Raw genomic sequence first — 21,395 nt, 5'->3', positions numbered from 1 at the left:
GTTGTCGTATTTGGACTGCATTCTTCTTGATACGATGTATAGTTACAACGCTGATACCGTAGTTCTTGGCCAATTGGTTCTGCGGCACGCGATCTTCCAATTGTCGTAAGATGTCCAGTCGTTGCTCCAGCGATAAGTTGACGCACGTTTTACTACGTCCGGGCAACATCGTGAAACGACGAGCACACTGCCACGACACACTGTTTCGAAGATTGTTCGTAGCACCGAGAGAAATGATAATCAAGAGTCGGTAGCCTTGTGACACCGAGTGTAAGTCTTTTTTAATACCAAATACGCCTCATGGTCCACTATTATAGATCTTTAACGAATCTATGCACGCAATGCCGTTGTATGAAACCGTTGAACGTAATCAAAGAAGCAATTGCGAGGTTCCCGAATGGGCTGCGATACATACCAGCTACGTACCCGTTTTACCAGCCAGCCGAGAAGGGAACGGCCAGTAGTATTCCAGCACTACCCGGATATCTGATGGCGGAGCCATCCCCACCACTTGCTCTGTGTGCTCTGCGCAAGCGACCCTTTGCCACTGTGCGGTCGACGCCGACAGACGAGACCGATAATGCACGCGCTCGAGTGAACCATCAAGACTTCAATTTTAACATTACAATTGTCTGGAAGCGGTTAAATCCAATGAACCAGAAACGATGTGTTCGTATATACAGGTAGGATAAGTAAAATTCTTATCTAGAAAGCAAATTCGAATAACGAACAAAGGATAAACTGTTTACCCATTACTCGTTAAACAAAAATACAAATTTCAATTGTGGAATGAACAGATAAAAATTTAAGATACGTTTTTTTTATTAATTATTTATTTTTCGAATAAAATTGTACCCATCTCTACACATAGCTAATCTTAATGTCACATAATTATTCCTATCATTTCTTGAAACTTTTCGAACGAAGCTTGTTTCTCCCTTTCGAGTGAGAATGTTTAGATACGTACTGGGTATATAAATATATTGAAAACGAGAACAACATGGCTACAATTATATTGTTAAAGTACTAGAGAAGGACTAAAGTACTAGATTTCGATTAGATTTTGTTAACTAATAATTGTTTAGTAAGCAGTTTTAGACAAATTTTAAGTAAACTGTGTAAAATACTTTCGAAATAATTATTTCACACTTAGGAAGGTGTGTTCACAAAATTATTGACTTTAAAATACCACGTGTATACAATATGTTACAATCAGATTCGAAATCGTTAATTTATATGCAATGCAAAGCTTTTCAGACGCGATTGGCATTACGTATAATTAAAAATAGACCGAACAAGGTCTTACTTCGATACATTCTTATTGGAAAACCATGCCAATTCGATTAGAATATTCTGATGATATGAATAAAAATTGTTTAAATTCAATTTCCATTAGTGAATGAGTCATCCCTACACGCACGTGCTGTATCACTCTTGATGCTGACAGTCAGCTGTGAGTTGACCGAGGCTTTCCGATCGCTGTTCTATTTATCTTGCTCATTTGCACTATATCGCATTCACTCTTCAAATCGAACGGTACGTGTGAAATTCAGCCATAACTCGACTTAAAAATAATCGATTCTTGGAATAAAAACTGTATCGGTTATTTGACCACGAGCGAATTCAACTCGGACACCATTCAATTGAAATTTCCTGTTCTTATTTCTGTTTAAAAACAGTAATGTTACCTTTATTTACACATATGATTGATATCCGTTCAACTTACACGTAGAATGCATGTAAACTGTCGCAGTTTATAAACTGTAGTACTACCTCGCGTGATCAAAATTCAATTGGTCTAGTCATCTAGTGTGTCAACACCACCATAATGGTTCAGTGTAGATATAATAATGAGTCAAGCATAGAAAAGTGATAAGTAGTAAAAAAAAATCGATAGTAAACCTTGTATATGTTAGTATTGATACATATCTATGCATTCGATACTTGTACAAATCTTTCTTTAATGTGTACCTTCCTATTAAGACGACCTTGTTGCAATCATTTTAAGTTGGACAAATGATAGGTTAGAATATATTTTTTTCGCAAAAATTGATATTATTTTGGCACATTTACATTATATACAAATTATAATTCTGTTAACAGAAGTAATAGTATTCGAAGGTAAAATTTTGATTTTTTATATTAAGATATTAGCATCTTTACGTCGACTCGAAAGAATATACAATTGCTTGAATTTTTCTTGGCACAATCGGCGGTTAAGAGTATGAAGTAGCTTTAAAAAGAAAGGAATAAGGAATTTTACGACAAGATCAATATTGTTTTTCATATATTTTTAAAAATGTACATTTTAATAATATATAATTCAAATCACTTTACATAACAAAAAGTTTTAATTAGTAATCTCTTGTATTCTCATGTGGTATATATGTACATTTATTTTAATTTTGTAATTTAAATAAATCTAAAATAGCAACATACAATATTTACAATTTTTACAGTTTTTTTATTCGTGCATTGCTTTATAACTGCAAATACTTTGAAAGACAGAGTTTAATACTTCTTTGGCTGTGCGAGTATCAGAATTGCTTATTCTAACAATGCTTCCAAATTCCCTAATATAATGATCCAATTCCATGTCTTTTGATAAATCTTTTGTTGCCATATATTTATTCGTTAATTGTGACAGTTTTAATAAATCAGAACTGAAGGCTTCGTCCAAATCAAACAGTTCCAAAGCTGGTGGGGGTAATTCCTGGAAACTTGGTGGGAAGACCTTAAATCAGATTTTCTTAATTACGTATCTTTTAAACATATATAATATATCTAATGAAATCAATGTAAACAATAAAAATTTATACCGATGCTTGAGTGGGTGGTAATGGTGCCTCAAAATGTGGTGGAATTAAAGTAAGTGGTTCATGTTTTACACCCAAAACTTCGAAAGCCTTTATACAAGCTGGCACTGTGTTTAAGTTTACAGAATACAAATGATGTTTAAATAACTTAGTATATTCATGAGGATTATCCATCATGTCCATGTCTTGAGTGCACACTTTTGGATTATCTGCTTGTTGTGTTATATCTGGTACAAAATTGTACTCCCAAAACTAAATGAATCATTATGTTATAAGTAACAATAAATTATAGCAATTTAAATGTAAGCAATCATTCTAATTTTAAAGCTTACATCTACATCATCCATTTGAGAGTCTTTGGCAACAATTTCTTTTGATTCAAAAAAATCAAATATCATTTCTCTCAAAGAATCATTTTTTTCCTTTTCTATATATGTGTCAGTTAACATTCTTGATGAACCTAAAACAAGTAATTTACTACTGTTTGTTTCACTGTAATGATATGCACAAATAGGTCTATTTGTTGGAACTGCAATTGATCCACTAGACAATGCAACTACAGATGGTTGTGCCACATTTAAAGTTGCACCATATGGGTACAAGAAATTCATATCTCTGAAAGGAGACAATTTGTATGTAAAAGATGCTTGCATTAATTTTGTTTTATTAAACTAGTGTTTTATATTTAATTGACTAACATGTATTCATTGTGACTTTTGGAAAATACAGATTTATTTGACATTCCTTGTGAAATTAAGCATTCCTTTGGATGCATTGTTTGACTGTAACTCATACGTATTACACTGTCTGAAAAGTAGTAATCAGAGTTACATATAAAATTAAATTTCACTTATATTCAACTAATTACAAGTGAAATATTGTACCATTATTCACCATTATACCAAATTCCTCCAGCAAGAAATTTACGTTTGTATTAGACTTTTTTTCACCGCCCTCACCGAGCATAACTAATACGTGTCCGCCGGAATTTAAAAACGTCCTAATGGAATTCATTTCTAATTCGGTAAATTTATTTCGTGGTCCTGGTAGCACCAACACTTTGCCTATTGATAACGATTCTTCTGTCAATACATCGTTGTTTCTGCAATAAAATAAAAACTGCGAAAATGTCGCATTTCTTATCAAATTCGAAATAACATTGAAATATTTTAACTTACTCGACAAATTTCCATTTCGATTTTAACTTTCTTTGCAGCACTTTGAACTCTTCATTTAATTTTCTCTCGCACTTTGAAATGTCAAAAATAATGGTATTTATGTTATTGTTACTATCACCATCACCAAAAATCGAGCTCATAGTAATTGTCACTGTATTACAGTAAGTTCAATAGATATCGTGACTTAATAAATTTTAAAGTGGTTGTCCCCTTCCTACGTTTATATTGTGTACTACATAATAAAAATATGCTTCGAATGATACAGTCATATATAGTTCAACGTTGCTAGTAGCAACTATTGCACATCAAACTTTCAAACGTAATTGGTTACTTACAGTGTGTTATTCGTCAGGAGCGTAATAACGAAATATAGTATTACGGACGAAGTATACGAGTAGATCTTATACCTTATGGACTTTCGTCCAAGTAGGTGCAAAAATTTTTCGACGAAATTAAATAATTTCAAACCATTTTGAAAATATTCTTTTTGGTTTCGCGGGTAAATTACAATCATTTTTGGTGAATACACATACCCTCGAAATATTACGTACTTTCGAGAAAACAATTCTTTACCGAAAATATAATGTGTGGCCAAAAATGTTTCCCCGAAATTTCATGCGTATACAGGGTGTTCGGCCAACTCTGGGAAATATTTTAATGGGAGATTCTAGAGGTCAAAATAAGATGAAAATCAAGAAGACTAATTTGTACACACAGTATATTTTCAGTAAAGAATTTTTTTCTCGAAAGTGCGTAGGATTTCAGAGGTATGTCTATTCACCAAAAATGATTGTAATCGACCCCCGCAACCGAAAATAATTTTTCTAGAACGATTTGAGATTTTTTAATTTTGTCGAAAAATTTGTCCACTTATCCAAATTTTTTTCTCGAAAGTGCGTAGGATTTCGGGGGTATGTCTATTGACCAAAAATGATTGTAATCGACCCCCGCAACCGAAAATAATTTTTCTAGAACGATTTGAGATTTTTTAATTTTCTTGAAAAATTTGTCCACTTCCGAATTATTTTCTTGAAAGTGCGTAGGATTTCGGGGGTATGTCTATTGACCAAAAATGATTGTAATTGACCCCAGTAACCGAAATTAATTTTTCCAGAACGATTTGAGATTTTTTAATTTAATTTTTTAATAACTTTTTAACGAAACCTCAATCAAGAAATGGATATTCTAGATTTTCGTCTTATTTTGGTCTTTAGAATTTCTCATTAAAATTTTTTTTCAGGAATGGCCGAACACCCTGTATACAAAATCGTAACTCCTGAATGGATTGGAGAATTTTAATGTTTCAGAATGCAAACGACGCGTATTTTAGTGAAGAATATGTAGAAATTCCAAAAATATTAAAGAAGTTGTTCCTTAACTCCGTAAAGTGAGAAAAACCCCATAAAAATGGCCCAATTTTCAAACAGTCATAACTCCTACAATAGTGAATATATTTTAATGAAGCTTTTTTTTGAAGTAGAGCTGATGGGTGCCTACAAAAAAGTATTAGACAACTTTTCCGTCGGGCGTGAAACAAATTTATTAAAAATCAAAAACAAAGTTTCAAGAAAAATCGAATGCGTAGGTGAACAAATTTCTTGACAAAATTAAAAAATTTCAAATCATTATAAAAAAATTATACTTGGTTACAGGAGTCAATTACAATCATTTTTGGCGAATACGCTTCCCGGATTAAAATTTCGTCATTTTTTAGTTTATGTTTTGTAATCGGTTAATCGGATAATTAAATAGTTCATAGCTTCAAAATGCATCAGAATGATCTGCTGTCGCAACGCAGATGGCGTTGTAGGTGACTAATAGGTATAGAAATTAGAATCAGAGATGCCAGATTGAGCATCGGGTGCACTACTCACACTATACCAGATCACGCGTACGTGAGCTCACAGAGTTTCGGAAAGTCGACAAAGGCAAAATGACACCACAGACGAGGTATACGAGTAGACCAATCACCTTATGGACTTTCGCGGCCGAATCTGACTGCCATACCGACCTGAAAATTCGGAGGTGATTTTAGCGGCCTCTTCTCATGGATGGCGATCAGTTGAGAAACTATTCACTGAATTAGTATTGATGGGCAGAAAGCTGTAGTGTGTGCGTAAATACATGTGAGTTGGCAGTGCAGTATTATCAGACGGCAAGCCTGTGGCCAAAGGAAACTGCCCCTCCACTTACACACACAATGCACAACCACCTTGCATATGAGTTCTGGCGTTTCGTATAGCTTCGGAGATTCGAGAAAGGCGGCGAATGTGAGTCTACCCTTCTTGCTCTCAACACAACTGAAATTCGACCTAGCATCACTGGCATGCGATATCGAATCTCGACTGCCCAGGCATTTTTTACTTTCCGACCTATGTATGCGCATATAAGCAAAGTTTCAAAAATTTTTTTACGGAAATACACGTTTCAAGACTCCCTAAACATATTTTAACTATTAAAAAAAAGACATTTTTTTACTATGCTTATGGACGTGCGTTCATATATTTATACTATTTATGCGATTGAGTCTAAACAACCGAATGAATTTCAATGTAATTTTAAATTTTTAAATCTGAAAAAATTTGGAAATACTGTCCTATTTGTCCTCTTTGTTTAGCAATTTAAAAAAACGCTGATTCGTTGAAATCAATCATATTAAAATAAAAGACTGGAAAATTTTTCTTCTTTCAATGAAGGAAACTATTTTACTTAATCTTTTTCGAAGGCGAAGGTGAAAAAGTCGATTTCGCCACGGCAACAATGGTTGGACGCGACGCATGGACGTTCCCCCGAAATAAGGGATCGGTTTTTGTTTTCTAGAAACGCGAGCGAGGCGATCGAAAACGCGAAACGCATTAGTTTGATAACGGTGAGAGTCGCGAGGTTCCGTATGAAATAAAAAGACACGACCCCTAGCAACAGCATGCGTGTTTTGTTTGCCCCACATAGTCATCCAAAGGCTAAAGCTTGAAATTAAAATCAAAATAAAAATTAAATATACAATATAAAATTTTTCTATATTGCAGAAGATAGGGATAAATTATAGTTAATTGTATTATGTAAAATTTATTTCAAACACTTGAAAAATCACCTTCAGTCTTCTCCATTGATCATCAAGCCTTTCTTTTTTTAATGTAGATTAACTTGTTTTATTTCCAATTAATTTATATTTGCAGGCATGTTTCTATAAATTTCAAATCCATTAATCAATTTGAATTTGTGATATTATGTCAGCCAGTTTCGAAAAAATGGTTTCAAGAAAAACGCATTTAAAATTTCTGATATAATTATTAACCGCTGGGTACTCTTCCCTTTAAATGACTATAATTTTGTTACTTCTACGAATTTTAATGAGTCTACGTTTATAATAATTGCTAAATAAGGAGGACGAGTTGCAAGCCAAAGATCAGTTGCAGGGTTTTTAAAAAAGTCAGATTGGCATTTTTCTTCTCATTGTTTGCGGCGTGTTTGCAAGGGATGTGTCCGATATATACATATGGATATAATCAATTCATTTTCCTTCAATAATTCTCCATTGCAAAAATTCTACAGTATTCTTACATTTTTTTATATTTTAAAATTTTCCCATATGATTAGAAAGTAGGTATACGGCGAAAGCTATACAACTTTATATGTATACAGGGTGTTTGGCCACCCCTGCGAAAAATTTTAATGGTGGATTCTAGAGGCCAAAATAAGACGAATATCAAGAATATCAATTTATTGGTGAAGGCTTCGTTAAACGGTTATTAACGTTTAAAGTTCCGACAGTACTGAATTTTTTTCTCAAAAATGCGCAAGATTTCGGGGGTATGTGTATTCACCAAAAATGATTGCAATTGACCCCCGGAACCGACAATAATTTTTTCAGAACGATTTGAAATTTTTTTTTTTCGTCGAAAAATTTAGGCACCTACCCCCTGTCAATTTTTGTTAAAAATTCCTTTTTCATTTTTAGTAATTTTGTTTGATGTTCTACAGAAAAGTTGTCTAATACTTTCTTGTAGGTACCCATGAGCTCTACTTCAGAAAGAAGTTTCATTGAAATATATTCACAATTGTAGGAGTTATGGCTGTTTGAAAATTGGACCATTTTTATGGGGTTTTTCTCATTTTGCGGGGTCAAGGACCAACCTTTCGAATATTTTTGCGATTTGTACATTTGTCTCCACCAAAATACGCGTAGTTTGCTTTTTTAAACATTAAAATCGTCCAATTCGTTGAGGAGTTATGACGTTTTAAAGATTCGCATAAAAATTCGGGCAGACATTTCTGGCCAGAAATTAGATTTTCGTTAAGGAATTTTTTTCTCGAAACTGAGTAGGATTTCGGGGGTATGTCTGTTGACCAAAAATGCTTGCAATTGACCCCTGCAACTAAAAATAATTTTTCCAAGACGATTCAAAAGTCTTTCTTTCGCCGAAAAATTTCAGCACCTATCCGATTTTTTTTCTCGAAAGTGGATAGGATATCGAAGACATGTGTATTCACCAAAAATGATTGTAATTGACCCCCGCAGCCGAAAATAATTTTTCCAGAACGATTTGAAATTTTTGAATTTAATTGTTAATAACTTTTTAACGAAGCCTCCATTAACAAATTGGTATTCTTGATTTTCGTCTTATTTTGGCCTCTAGAATCCTCTATTAAAATTTTTCCCAGGAGTGGCCAAACACCCTGTGTATAGTGCATGATCGCTTCGCATGAAAAGTCAATAAATGTTCAAAAAGCGTCCAGGTCCGATTTCGAGAAATGTAAGGTCTGTCAGTCACGATGGCTTTTGCCGTTTACTGACGATTCGAACGTGTGGCGATTGGCGATGCCAGGCCTGCTTTCGAGAAATGTAAGCGACGTCAACGATGCAAGAGCGAGAAGGAAAGCGAGTATCAGCCTGTTCTTCTCGCCTCTTCCGAAACTTTACGAGCTCACGTATACGCAATTGGGCATAGTGTGCGAAAGTGGAATGAGGAGTTTCTGGGGCCCCCGATACGCGGTTTGATAATACTAATTTCGAGTCGCAAATACGTTTTTGCCGAGTTATTTTTTAAATAAATGATGTATTACAATTTAAAATAAAAAATAGAGGATTTGCGGTGTACGTATCAATGAGATAAATTCTTAGGTATTTTAATAATCTTGAAATTTTTAAATATCCTTAATCGATTGATTATTCCAATGAAATTAATCAATTAATGTCCAATTATGGACCGTACAGCTTTCATTTCGTTAAAAAATAATACAATTTCTGAAATTTCATTTTCTGTCTCACTTCCTCTTTTGTTCATTTCGAAATCTGTTGGTAACGTTGCGAGTGACACGGAAATGGTAATGGGGCTCTAGAGCCCCAGAGAATCGGGCCGAAAAAATACATTAGGTGATAGGTCTACTCGTATACCTCGTCGGTGATGACACATGCTCTCTTTCTCGATTCTCCGAAGCTACCTGAAGTAATTTCGAACCGCCTCGCCGAGGGAGCCACCCAAGTTTGTCGTGGAATAGTTCGTTATTTTCAACGATAGATGGTGCTTATTTTTTAACCTCAAACCCTCTGGTGCTAAAACGCCCAAGTTTGTCGTGGAATAATTCTTTACGTTCAACGCTAGATGGCGCTTATTTATCGACCTCAGGCCCTCTGGTGTTAAAAAGCCCAAGCTTAGCGAGAAATCCATCTAGCGTGGACGATATGAACTATTCCACGACAAACTTGGGCGTTTTAACTCAGAGGGTTTGAGGTCGAAAAACAAGCGCCATCTATCGTTCAAAATAACGTACTATTCCACGACAAACTTGATGCGGCTCTCTCGGCAGTAAGCAAGCAGTATGCTAGTTAGTAAGCAGTAAGCTGGTATGAAAGCAGGAAACTAGTGAGAAAGCATTAGGCTAGCAAGAGGGCAGTCAAAGACCTCGGAGGGTCGACAAAGACAAAATGACATATGCTCTCTTTCTCGATTCACCGAAGCTGCCCAAAGTAAGTGCGGACCGTCTCGTGGGAGTCGAGAGAGAAAGGCTCACACTTCCCTTCTCGCTCTTGAACAACTAATATCCGACCTCCCATTCACAGGTCTCCACTGGCCTTTGCTGACCGCTGCTGACCACTCCTGAAATTTCTGACAACGTATAACGATTACGACTGGCTACTGTTAGTCTCTCCCAGCCTCTGCTGACCGCTGCTGACCACCCCTGGAATTTCTGACAAAGTATAACGATTACGACTGGCTACTGTTAGCCTCTCCCAGCCTCTGCTGGCCTCTGCTGACCACCGCTTATATTTCTGGCAACCTATAACGATTACTACTGACTTCTGCTAACCTCTGTTGGTCTTTGCTGATCTCTGTCAGCGTGTGCTTGTCTCTGCTGAACTTTCCTGGCCTCTGCCGAACGCTACTGACCACTGCAGGTATTTCTGATAATGTATAACGATTAATACTTACTACTGCATGCCCCTACAAGTCTCTGCTTGCATTTGCAGGTTTCAGCTTGCCTGTGCATGCCTTTGCTGGCCTCTGCTGAACACTGCTGACCACCCCTGATGCTTCTGACATCGTATAACAATTACTACATGCTACTGTTCGCCCCTGCTGATCTCTGCTTGCCACTGCATGCCTCTGCTCGTCTCTGCTGACCGCTGCTGACCACCTCTGATGCTTCCGACAACATATAACGCTTACTACTTGCTACTATTCGCCCCTGGTGATTTCTGCTTGTCACTGCTGGCCTTTGCTGACCACCGCTTATATTTCTGGCAACGTATAACGATTACTACTGCCTTCTGTCACCTCCATTGGATTCTACTGACCGCTGCTGGTCTCTACATGCCTCTACTGATTGCTAACCTAAATTATCAGGTAATGTCATAAAATTGTTTTACCAAGATACACTTCCTTTTACGAAGTACAAGACACGACTATATGTACGTTTGAATTTTCCTACAAATCTCCGCTGGCCTTTGCTTACCGCTGCTGACCACTCCGGATACTTCTGACAATGTACAACGATTACTACTTCCTACTGCTTGCCCCTGCTGGTCTCTGCTTCCCTCTGCTGACTTTCGAATGCCTCTACGGACCTCCATTGGCCTCCGCTGACCGCTGCTGACCACTCCGGATACTTCTGACAACGTACAACGATTACTACTTCCTACTGCTTGCCCCTGCTGGTCTCTGCTTCCCTCTGCTGACTTTCGAATGCCTCTACTGACCTCCATTGGCCTCCACTGACCGCTGCTGACCACTCCGGATACTTCTGACAACGTACAACGATTACTACTTCCTCCTGCTTGCCCCTGCTGGTCTCTGCTTCCCTCTGCTGACCTCCGAATGTCTCTACCGACCTCCATTGGACTCTGCTGACCACCGCTGACCAACGCTGCCCACTACTGACCGTTGCTGACAACTTCTAACATGATTTATATGTACTAACCTTTGTATAATGTAAATCTACACCAATAAATGTTATAATTTAAACAAATTCTATCTGTTCTCATCATTTTTTACCTTCTTTTCCTCTCCGAATGATTTCCTTAGTTATAAGACTCCTTCAGAAGCGCTCGACCGATTCTACGTATCTTTAAAAATTTTCTAAGTTCTCTGGAAAGATTTCAAATCTCCCGCCGCCAGAAATTTCTGGGAATTCCTGGAAATGACGTCATTTCTAGGAATTCCTGAAATTTCTCGGAATCCCTGAAACAGATCGGAAATCCCTGAAACTTTAGGGGAGCCCTGAAATTTCTCGGAAACCCTGAAAATTCTTGGAATCCCTGAAATTTCTCGGAATCCCTGAAATTTCTTGGAAGTTTCAGGCAGCAGCTCCGGCCTGAATTTTTCGGCAAAAATTTTAAAGAGCCCCCCCCTGAAATCTTTCCCGGGCACTTTGACATTTCTCTGGAAGAACCCCCCATTTCCTCGGCAGCCCGGCTTTCTCTCTCCTGCCAGCCGTCAACCGTCAGTGCCTCGTGCTAGCTGTGGGACTTTGAAATTTTTCCGCCAAGTGTTTGTTGTTCTCCTGCCAGCCGTGGAACTTAGAAATTTTTCTGGAAGATCGTCGCTGGCCGGCCCCTTCTTCTCCTCTCTCCTGGTAGTTGCCATCCGCCATTGTTGTTGTCTCCTGCCAGCTGTGGAACTTAGAAAATTTTCGGGAAGGAACATCCCGAAAATTTTGCAGCGACCCCCCCCCACTGGGTGGGAGACCGCCAGCCAGACCTGGCCGGAATCCCACCCCCCTCCCCTTCAGGGGAGGACCAGCTCCTGCCGGCTCCGCTGCTGCTGGGAGATGTTGCTGCTAGGAAGGCATGTCATGAAATGGCCCATTTAGAGTTGGGTTAACGAGTGTATATATAGAAACGAAGGCCCGAGCGAGCGCTTGTGAGAAAGCCCAGGCGGCGGCAGATTCGAAATTTTTCCTCGGAACTTTGAAAATTTTTGCCTCTGGCAGCTAGTACGCGGAGCTGGCGTTTACCTATCGACCGTAGCTATGGCGCTGACGGTTTCAGGTCCATTTTAAACTTGAAAATTTTTATCTCTGGCAGCTAGTACGGGAGCTGACGTTTACTGAATGAATGAATAAGTATCTCTAATCGACCATAAGTAAGACGCAGATGTTTTATGTTCATTTTAGACTTTGTTATCACGAGGAAATGAAATGGGAAGGGGTGGCACGTATCTTATAAGTAAGGGAATGGTTTCGAGAGGAAAGGAAAGATAGAAATGATGAGAACACATAGCATTCTTTGAAATTACATCATTTATTGCCATAGATTTACATTATACAAAACTTTAATACATATAAACATATTATATTATATTATATCATTTCACAAGTTGTCAGCAACGGTCAGCAGTGATCGACACTGGTCAGCTGACGTCAGGAGATGTTGGCAGAGACCAGCTTAGGCCAGGAGACGCTGGCAGAGGTTAACAGAGGAAGGCAGGAGTCGTAGTAATCGTTGTACGTTGCCAGAAATATAAATGGTGGTCAGCAGAGGCCAGCAGTGGCAAGCAGAGTTCACCAGGGGCGAATAGTAGCAAATAGTAAGCGTTATATGTTGTCAGAAACATCAGGGGTGGTCAGCACCGGTCAACAGAGACGAGCAGAGGCATGCAGTGGCAAGCAAGGATCAGCAGGGGCGAACAGTAGCATGTAGTAAGCGTTATACGATGTCAGAAACATCAGGGGTGGTCAGCAATGGTCAGCAGAGACCAGCAAAGGCATGCGCAGGCAAGCAGAAACCTGCAAAGACAAGCAGTGTATTGTAGGGGCATGCAGTAGCAAGTATTAATCGTTATACAATATTAGAAATACCTGCAGTGATCAGTAGCATTCGGCGGAGGCCAGGAAAGGTCAGCAGGGACAAGCACATGCTGACAGAGATCAGCAAAAACCAACAAAGGTTAGCAGAAGTCAGTAGTAATTGTTATAGGTTGTCAGAAATATAAGCGATGGTCAGCAGAGTCCAGCAGAGGCAAGCAGTAATTAGGAGCAGTCAGTAACAGTCGCTGTATGGTGTCAAAAGTTGTCAGGAGTTCTGTACTTTTGTCAGCACTGGTCATCAGAGGCCATCAGAGGCAAATAGAAACCAGGAGTAATTTCCGTAAAAAAAATTTCACAAAATTTTGTTTCACGATGGTACTTTATTTATATACGTCTACATAGGTAGGAAAGTAAAAATACCTGAACAGTCGAGATTCCGAATCGTATGCTGTTGACGTGAGGTCGGATTTCAGTTGTTCAAGAGCGAGAAGGCAAATGTGAGCCTTCCTCTCTTAACTCCCATGAGACGTGTCCACGGTGCACCCGGCGCTCCGTCTGGCATTACTGGTTTATACCACAGATGACAGATCACGCGTACGTGAGCTCGTAATGTTCCGGACAGTCGACAAAGGTAAACTGACTGCTCTCCTTCAAGAGTCTCTTAACCTACCCGAAATAATTCCGAACCGCCTTGCGGAAGTCGAGAGAATCACCCAAGTTTGTCGTGGGATAATTCATTACCTTCAACGCTAGATGGCGCTTATTTACCGACCTCAAACCCTCTGGTGCTAAAACGCCCAAGTTTGTCGTGGAATAGTTCGTATCGTCCACGCTAGATGGATTTCTCGACAAGCTTGGGCGTTTTAGCACCAGAGGGTTTGAGGTCGATAAATAAGCGCCATCTGGCGTTGAAGGTAACGAACTATTCCACGACAAACTTGGGCGTTTTAGCACCAGAGGGTTTGAGGTCGAAAAGTAAGCGCCATCTATCGTTGAAAATAACGAACTATTCCACGACAAACTTGGGCGGTTGTTGAGTGGTGCACCCGGTGCTCAATCTGGCATCTATGATTAGAATGTCAGTTTCCAGTCAATCTCAGTTAGATGTAGAACGTAGAGGAATATTGTTGGTGGTGTTTTAAAATGGTCGGTGATTGGTGCGGTTGGAAGTGTTTTACAATTATTTGAGAACGGATACAGGTAATATGACTTCGATTGTGCAAGAAGACAACGAATTAAAGAGGTTACTTAGTAATCCAGCGAAAAATGTTTGCGAAGAAACTTCGATGGCTCCGCCACAGACGGTAAATTGAGAAATATGTTTGCACAGTGCATATTATTGTTATATTTGTTTTTATTGATTGCTTATTTTATATTTGTATTTCGGCTTTAGACTAATGTTCCCCGGCCGAGTACGTCGCAAAATGTCAATCCACAATTAATGATAAATCCTATGACTCCAGCCAACAGTACAAAAGAAGTTATAGAACCGTGTTTACAGTAAGCAAATAATTGATGCTTCTTAAATGTTTTTTTCCCTTACTTACATAAGTAACATCTCATGTATAAGATTTGTGATAATAAATTTAATTTGCACATAAAATATGTTTGGGTTTATTTTGTATTCAAAAAAAACATATGTTACGTACATATCATGCAGTTACACTTTTCTTTTCTTTTTTTTTTAGGAATGTAGTTTCTACTGTCAATTTAGGTATGGAATTAGCACTTATGTATATTAATACTAGGACAAGGAATTCAGAGTACAATCCAGCAAGATTTACTGGTCTGATTATGAGAATACGAAATCCTAGAGCTACTGCATTGATCTTTCATTCTGGAAAAGTAGTGTGCACCGGGGCAAGGTGCGAGGAGGATTCTTATTTGGCAACAAGAAAATTTGCTCGGATAATTCAGAAGTTAGGATTTCCAGTAAGCAATACTGGCTTATGATATATTTATAGAATCTCATAGTTACAGCGAAGTATGGTCAGATATTGATAATTTTTCTAATATCCTAGACTTTATCACTGAACCAGGTTAAAAAATCTTTTTTATTAAGTGTGAAAAGTATCGAAAAAGCCATGAATTTATTTCACAAATATTAGATATTTAAGGAAGTTAAGATGTTTCATTTTTGTTAAAGCACACATGGCGAATATTCGATGAAAATGTAGTACGCTTTTTTAAAATGTTCACTACATATTATTTACTAGGGGTGCGCGAGAACTCGAAATATCGGATCGGGACGGGTACCCGAAAGTTTCGAGATTTTTTCGGGTTCTCGCATACACCCATTATTCACATATTTTTTTACTTTAGTACATTCTAGTACACAGGCATTTAGACGTTCGGCAGCCAATAATTAGCTGTCATAAAATGTGTTAATTAAAGAATTACACTTTTCCGTAGCAAACGATTTTAGTTAAATTTTACGTGTCGTTTACATTTTATTATGTTCTGCATTATTACAGGTAAAATTTTATAACTTTAAAATACAAAATATAGTCGCCACGTGTGACTTGAAGTTTCCAATTAAATTGGAAAACTTAAATCATATACATGGACAGTTTTCTAGTTACGAACCGGAACTTTATCCTGGCCTTATATATAGAATGGTATCTCCAAGAGTGGTTTTACTCATATTCGTAAATGGAAAAATTGTATTGACAGGTAATATGTTATTGGAAAGGAAGTTTCTTCTATCTTAACTTTCTGTTATGATTTCTATTAGTATCTGCAATGATATTTTAGGAGCTAAGAATCGGACCGACCTGCAAGATGCACTGAGTAATATATATCCAATACTGAAAAGTTTTAGGAAACAATAACAGTATTTTTTGCATTTAGAGCTTTTTTACGATTATATATATATATATTTCATGAGACCGGCTGAAGTTCAACAGCTGTTCAATGTTCTCGTCAATTTTTTGAATACATGAATTGTTAAGGTGACCTAAATTATACGAGTGTAATTAAATCAATTTTTTGAATGTTATATTATGCATCCGTATTAGAAGAATGCAGCGCACTATGTGTAACATAACAAACGTATATTTAATTATAATTTATTACTAAAATAGACGTTTCTCTATTACGAAGATGAAATTTGTATAAAAAAATTATGTTTTGCTCATGTAAGTGAAATAAATTGTAATTAATTGCATCCAATAATTTTGTATAAATATTGTACAAATATACATAAAATGTAATATGATAATTTTCTTGAATAATTTATAAATATACAATTTTGTATACAAGAAAATGAAGTATTGTTTTAATTTTCACCGTAGTCAAAAATTTGCGTAAAATGTTTTATCCCCCCTCTCACCCCCTTCCATAGTAAACTCCTGTATAATATGATCGGGTAATACGATACGCGTTATATGAATTTGCGTTATAGGAAATCGTGCTATGTAAGAATTAATAAGAACTTTCTTCATATTTAATATTTAAAAATTATAATTTTTATTTTTTATATTACATCAAATAGGACAGCTTTTTAAAAGTAAATAGTCTATATATGCTATTGATTGAATAAAAACACGTATTTCTAATGTATGTAAATAAAAAACTTTTTCTATTTCATATAAATTCATCAAAAGAAATAATTTAATAAATTTATTATGTAATTACAATTAGCTAAACAAAACCGTGTTGTTCGAGGGATAATTCTCTGTTCTTTTCCCGAACGCTGTAAATAATAATACTAAGGGTTCGTATTATAATGTTGTATGAAAGTAAAAATACGGTTGGTAAATGCACCTGTATTACCAAGAAAGCTATCAGAAGCATAGTTTTCACAGATAAATCATTTTATATTATCTTAATAGTGATATTTATCATTTCGCAAAACAGTGATAAATTGCCTATTATTGGGATTTGTATAATTAAAATATTTCACTCTTGGTAACAAGACATATATTGTTTTCAAAAACATAATATATATTTGTAGATTACTATCACTTGATTTATATACACTGGTTCTATTTTGAATCAATGACGATGATATGATATTAAAATATTTAAAGAATCTTTATCAGCACCAGGTCTTTGAATTATGTAAAAACTTTTACCAGTTACAAACTTTTGTATTCATTATACTTTTGATCGCGCATGCGTCGAATTGAGGGTATCGATCGATATAACTTGAAATCTTTTAATCCAATATTCTTGGTTCGTATCTCAAAATTCTGTATTTTAAGGTGTACCAGACGTTTTAGTAGATGACGTTTATACCTTTCTTTGCCGCGATTGGCAACTTTTCACCTCGGAAGAAAGGATTATCCTCCTAAAAAAAACATTGCAACGATGTATAATTAAAGTCTTCGATCGACGAGTATAATAATCGATCGCGACGCATCTTACCGCTTGGAATTGATCGACAATTTGATTGAAGTTTGAACTCGGTATGTGCATGCTTGGCAGACTGTTGCTGTTACCAGAATCAACAGGACAATCCAACATGTGCTCCGTGTCGCACATGCAATCTTGCGCGCTCTGATAGTCGCGACTGAACGTTGCTGTGTTCTCGAAATTCAGAATGCAGTTGTTTTCATCTACAGACATAATTATTCTGAGTTATTATTAAAATGGGAAATTCTAGAGGTCAAAATAAGACGGAAATCAAGAATACCAATCTGTCGATCGAGGCTTCGTTAAAAAGTTATTAACGTTTTAAATTCCGCCTGTAGATAGGCAATCTGCGTACAGCTGCGTGCGCGCGATAGTGGTTCTCACTCGGTACGAGAAACTCTACTTACTGACGTATCGACAGCCTTACAGTTCTATGAGTGAGAACCACTAGCAGCTGTTCGCAGGTTGCCGTCTCACAGGCAGAACTTTAAACGCTAATAACCCTTCAACCCCTTCAGGGGTTAGGTAACTCTAGCGGTATGGAAAACAAGGCAATTTTTTAAGCTACAATGAAGAAAAAGTAAGCAGTCAATTATCCTGAGACTTTGCACTGTACTTAGGTATAACAAATATTGAAAAAACCCTTGGCAATGTTTAAAAAATATTTATAAATGTTTAAAATATTATATTAAGCCTACACAGCGCCATGTTCCCGAGCCACTTCATTTTTTGATGCCTAACTGGTGTGCAGGATTATGGTAAAATGGTTGTTGTCTACAACAAAAACCGAAATATTCCATTAACTATGATAAAAGTCCTTAGCATTGACGATGAGACATTTCAATTTGTATAAAAATGAACAATATGGCAGATATTTGAAACCTAAAATCGAATTTTATCAAAAATCGAGTTTTTATTATTAATATTTTGCAGAATTATTAGATAATTTTTTAAAAAACAGACCGTCAATGCTTAATAAATATAATAGTAAAGATAACTGCAAATTTTCAAAGCAATTGATTAATTAGAACTGGGGTAATTCTGCACACCGTTTTGTAGAACATAGTTCCGAGGAAAATGCATTTAAAGTTTGATATAAGCAGATATACGTCATTGTTTGAGGCTCTAAATTTTCAGCAAAAACATTGTTCCGACACTGGGACCTTTCGCATAATGATTTTAAGGCTTCAAACTATTATTTAAGCCAAAAAACAAAATATCGAATTTATCAAAATCTTAGAGTTACCTAACCCCTTAACGCTCATATTTTTCGGGTTAACCAAGAATGATCAGTTTTCTGTATTGGATTTGTTTCTAAAAATGCGGTTTTTGTTAATTACAATGTTGCATCTAACGTATAATTTGAAGGAAAACAAATATTATCATCCCTTAAACTGTTAGATTAAACAAATATCGTTTTTCAAAGCAGTTAAACTCGGGCATAAACGTTAAGGGGTTAACGAAGCCTCAATCACCAGTTGGTATTCTTGATTTTCATCTTATTTTGGCCTCTAGAATCTCCCATTAAAATTTTTCCCTGAGGTGTGTATAAAATATGTACAAAATTGATGTGGGTTCCAAATGCTCTGTTAGAAAGATAGGTAAACTAACATGTTCCATTTTTCCCTATTCGCAGTATATGTCTGACTTGTAAATATATTTTGTCATTTTTGCAAGATTGTATGTAAAGGACGAGAGTTTTTTGACAAACACTCAATTACTTACGCGTGTAACCAACCGGGCAAGGATTCGGCGGTGTGCAATACGCCGGCAAAGTATTCTCAGTCTTTTCATCCTTGATATTTTTTACGCTTCCAGGCTTGATTTTCTGCCTGTTGCTCGGGTCATTGTTGTTCTGGCGCTGGTGACTCCACAACGTGCTGTGCCGCAGGTATTCCTGATCGCGAATGCTTGGATTAGGGTTCAAGGTGTCGATGCCGTCGTAATCAGCGGGTAACTCGAGGGGAATTTCTTTCGGTTTGTCCTGATACTCCAAATACGAGTCAGCAGCATCCGCGAGGTCGTTTCCCATTTGGTTGATCAGTTCACGAAGAGTGTCGGTTAACAGTCGTTCCTCCTGCGACTAACAATTTAACGAAAAGATTGTTTCATTCGCGAGTATAAACAAATGTAATGGCTTTCTTAACGATTGCAATAATAAAGTAAAATGCTTTAGCGTAGTTGAGTGTATAACATTACCTCGGTTAGGGGAGGTAGGTAGACAGCATGAATACCAACTGCCAGCGAGAGGAATGAAATCCAAAACATGGTTTCAAGAACGTGTATCTAGAAACTGACAATAAGTGTTTTATATCAAACGTTGCTGGTCAATTAAGCGTACGTTAAAATAAATTATATTAAATATATTTAAGTTTTAATAGGTTGCACATGGAATCTTAATTGGTCGATTGAGAGGATCTAACAAAATTATATGAAATTTCAAGAAACTTCGGTTCTGAATAGTTTCATAGACACTGTGCCATATTATCGAGTATAGTTTACGGAAAGTATGTGGTTGGCAATGTGTTAATTAACGATAGCTACATTTTATAGAAAGAAATGAATAAACACCGGAAACGAAGGTAATAAAACTACAAAAAGTAACATTTTTATTATTTGTGGCAATAAGTCATTTTTCCAAAGATTTCGTAATCCTTGCCACGATTCAAATTCATTGTTCTGTTAAGGAGATTTTCTGATCTAGAAGTTAGACAAAATTGATTTTTCTTTTTAATATAATTTTTAAAACATGTCTGCAACAGGATTTATTTAAATTCGTAAAATTAACGATGTTACAGGCAGTAGCTGTGGCATCAATATTTCATTTTTTGAAACTTCGTTATATCTCAAATACTAATTAACCGAATGGCTTGAAATTCATATAGAATTTTCATATTTGTCGATGGAGTATCAACATATTTGAAGTCGATACTCAAACTCCAATGCGTCGACATTTATTTAACCAACCAGATGTTTTATTTACCATGGCACACACGATGACTATACTCATACTAATATGCTATCTTGCTTTTTTATTTCAAATTAACGGAACGGTTGGAATCTCGTATATCATCGGGCCACTTTTTACCCACATTCACCCATACGTGGCGTACGTAATTCTTGTTATTCTCAGTTATATACCTATGTACATGATAATGAATATGCGTTCTAAAAATCACGTAAGAAACGCTTACGGTTTTTTTTTTGGCAGAAATTCCCGAAAAAGGCTTGAAAATTGGTATTCTAGGCCAGAATGCACCCTTAAATATTAATTTTTCGCGGCCATTGTAGGGGGAAGGTCAACGCACGAGTCAGTGGTGAAATATAGAGTTTCGGCAGAACTTACCGGGATCAGCGAGTAGAAACGATGAAAAGATCCTCGGGGAAGTCGACGTCTGTGCTTACGATCCTCGAGTTCGGCCGTACACGCGTCTTCGGCGAACGGAAACGGCGCTGCGTTCGTTTAGATTCGCGGAGTATTGATCCGCGTTTTCCGCGCCGGTTTTCCCCCGTATAAACCACCGCCTACGGACGCTCCCGCAACCTACATTCGTAAAACCGAGTTACGAGCAAAGGTCGTTCCGTGGCCAAGGCTCGTGACGTCGTTTCGGCGATTAAGGATGAGTATCGGGGCTTGCGAGCTGGCTCGTAATTCCTGGGGCCGTTCGATTTCCTCTCTGGCTCGAACGTTTGCTCCGATTCCGAGTAGTTCGAATTTCATCTATTAGCTCGAATCTTTTACGATATACAGACGCGGACAAAATTAAGTGAGCAGGTAAAGGAAATAAGTATAGAAAGC

At 37.0% G+C, this 21,395-nt stretch overlaps 3 protein-coding genes and 1 long non-coding RNA gene across 7 annotated transcripts; 1 reads left to right on the top strand and 3 right to left on the bottom strand.

The window, feature by feature from the left end:
• Positions 1–2,464: 2,464 nt before the first annotated feature.
• Ift52 (intraflagellar transport 52) lies at positions 2,465–5,894 on the bottom strand. 2 transcript variants are annotated; one of them, XM_076777780.1, is made up of 7 exons: positions 5,869–5,894; positions 3,995–4,208; positions 3,701–3,918; positions 3,515–3,623; positions 3,149–3,431; positions 2,820–3,068; positions 2,465–2,734 (listed from the first exon to the last, which is right to left on the bottom strand). In XM_076777780.1, the coding sequence occupies exons 2-7, from the start codon at positions 4,132–4,134 to the stop codon at positions 2,465–2,467; spliced, it is 1,269 nt and encodes a 422-aa protein (XP_076633895.1). In that variant the 5' UTR covers positions 4,135–4,208; positions 5,869–5,894. The 2 variants fall into 2 exon arrangements, with proteins under 2 accessions (XP_076633895.1, XP_076633893.1); XM_076777778.1 differs by lacking the exon at positions 5,869–5,894 and adding an exon at positions 4,330–4,727 and having other exon boundaries at positions 3,995–4,226.
• Positions 5,895–12,770: 6,876 nt separating this feature from the next.
• LOC143348029 (uncharacterized) lies at positions 12,771–13,889 on the bottom strand. The gene is made up of 3 exons (XR_013080686.1): positions 13,661–13,889; positions 13,292–13,531; positions 12,771–13,219 (listed from the first exon to the last, which is right to left on the bottom strand). It is a non-coding gene; the product is annotated as an uncharacterized LOC143348029 (long non-coding RNA).
• Positions 13,890–14,303: 414 nt separating this feature from the next.
• Trf (TATA-box binding protein-related factor) lies at positions 14,304–16,505 on the top strand. Of its 2 annotated transcripts, XR_013080579.1 has the most exons (6): positions 14,304–14,544; positions 14,634–14,740; positions 14,929–15,172; positions 15,715–15,913; positions 15,995–16,211; positions 16,261–16,505. XR_013080579.1 is itself a non-coding variant. In XM_076776360.1 (5 exons), the coding sequence occupies exons 1-5, from the start codon at positions 14,446–14,448 to the stop codon at positions 16,069–16,071; spliced, it is 726 nt and encodes a 241-aa protein (XP_076632475.1). In that variant the 5' UTR covers positions 14,304–14,445; the 3' UTR covers positions 16,072–16,505. The 2 variants fall into 2 exon arrangements, 1 of the variants encoding a protein (XP_076632475.1); XM_076776360.1 differs by having other exon boundaries at positions 15,995–16,505.
• Positions 16,506–16,703: 198 nt separating this feature from the next.
• 7b2 (Secretogranin_V domain-containing protein 7B2) lies at positions 16,704–21,089 on the bottom strand. 2 transcript variants are annotated; one of them, XM_076778170.1, is made up of 5 exons: positions 20,943–21,053; positions 19,796–19,882; positions 19,322–19,679; positions 17,609–17,799; positions 16,704–17,531 (listed from the first exon to the last, which is right to left on the bottom strand). In XM_076778170.1, exons 2-5 carry the CDS (start codon positions 19,862–19,864, stop codon positions 17,460–17,462), a joined length of 690 nt encoding a protein of 229 aa, XP_076634285.1. In that variant the 5' UTR covers positions 19,865–19,882; positions 20,943–21,053; the 3' UTR covers positions 16,704–17,459. The 2 variants fall into 2 exon arrangements, with proteins under 2 accessions (XP_076634285.1, XP_076634284.1); XM_076778169.1 differs by having other exon boundaries at positions 16,706–17,531; positions 19,796–19,889; positions 20,943–21,089.
• Positions 21,090–21,395: the final 306 nt, after the last annotated feature.

The sequence above is a fragment of the Colletes latitarsis genome, chromosome 11, assembly GCF_051014445.1.
Source record: "Colletes latitarsis isolate SP2378_abdomen chromosome 11, iyColLati1, whole genome shotgun sequence".
Classification (NCBI taxonomy): domain Eukaryota; kingdom Metazoa; phylum Arthropoda; class Insecta; order Hymenoptera; family Colletidae; genus Colletes; species Colletes latitarsis.
The sequence above is the reverse complement of the archived record's forward strand: the minus strand, read 5'-3'. Positions and strand labels throughout refer to the sequence as shown.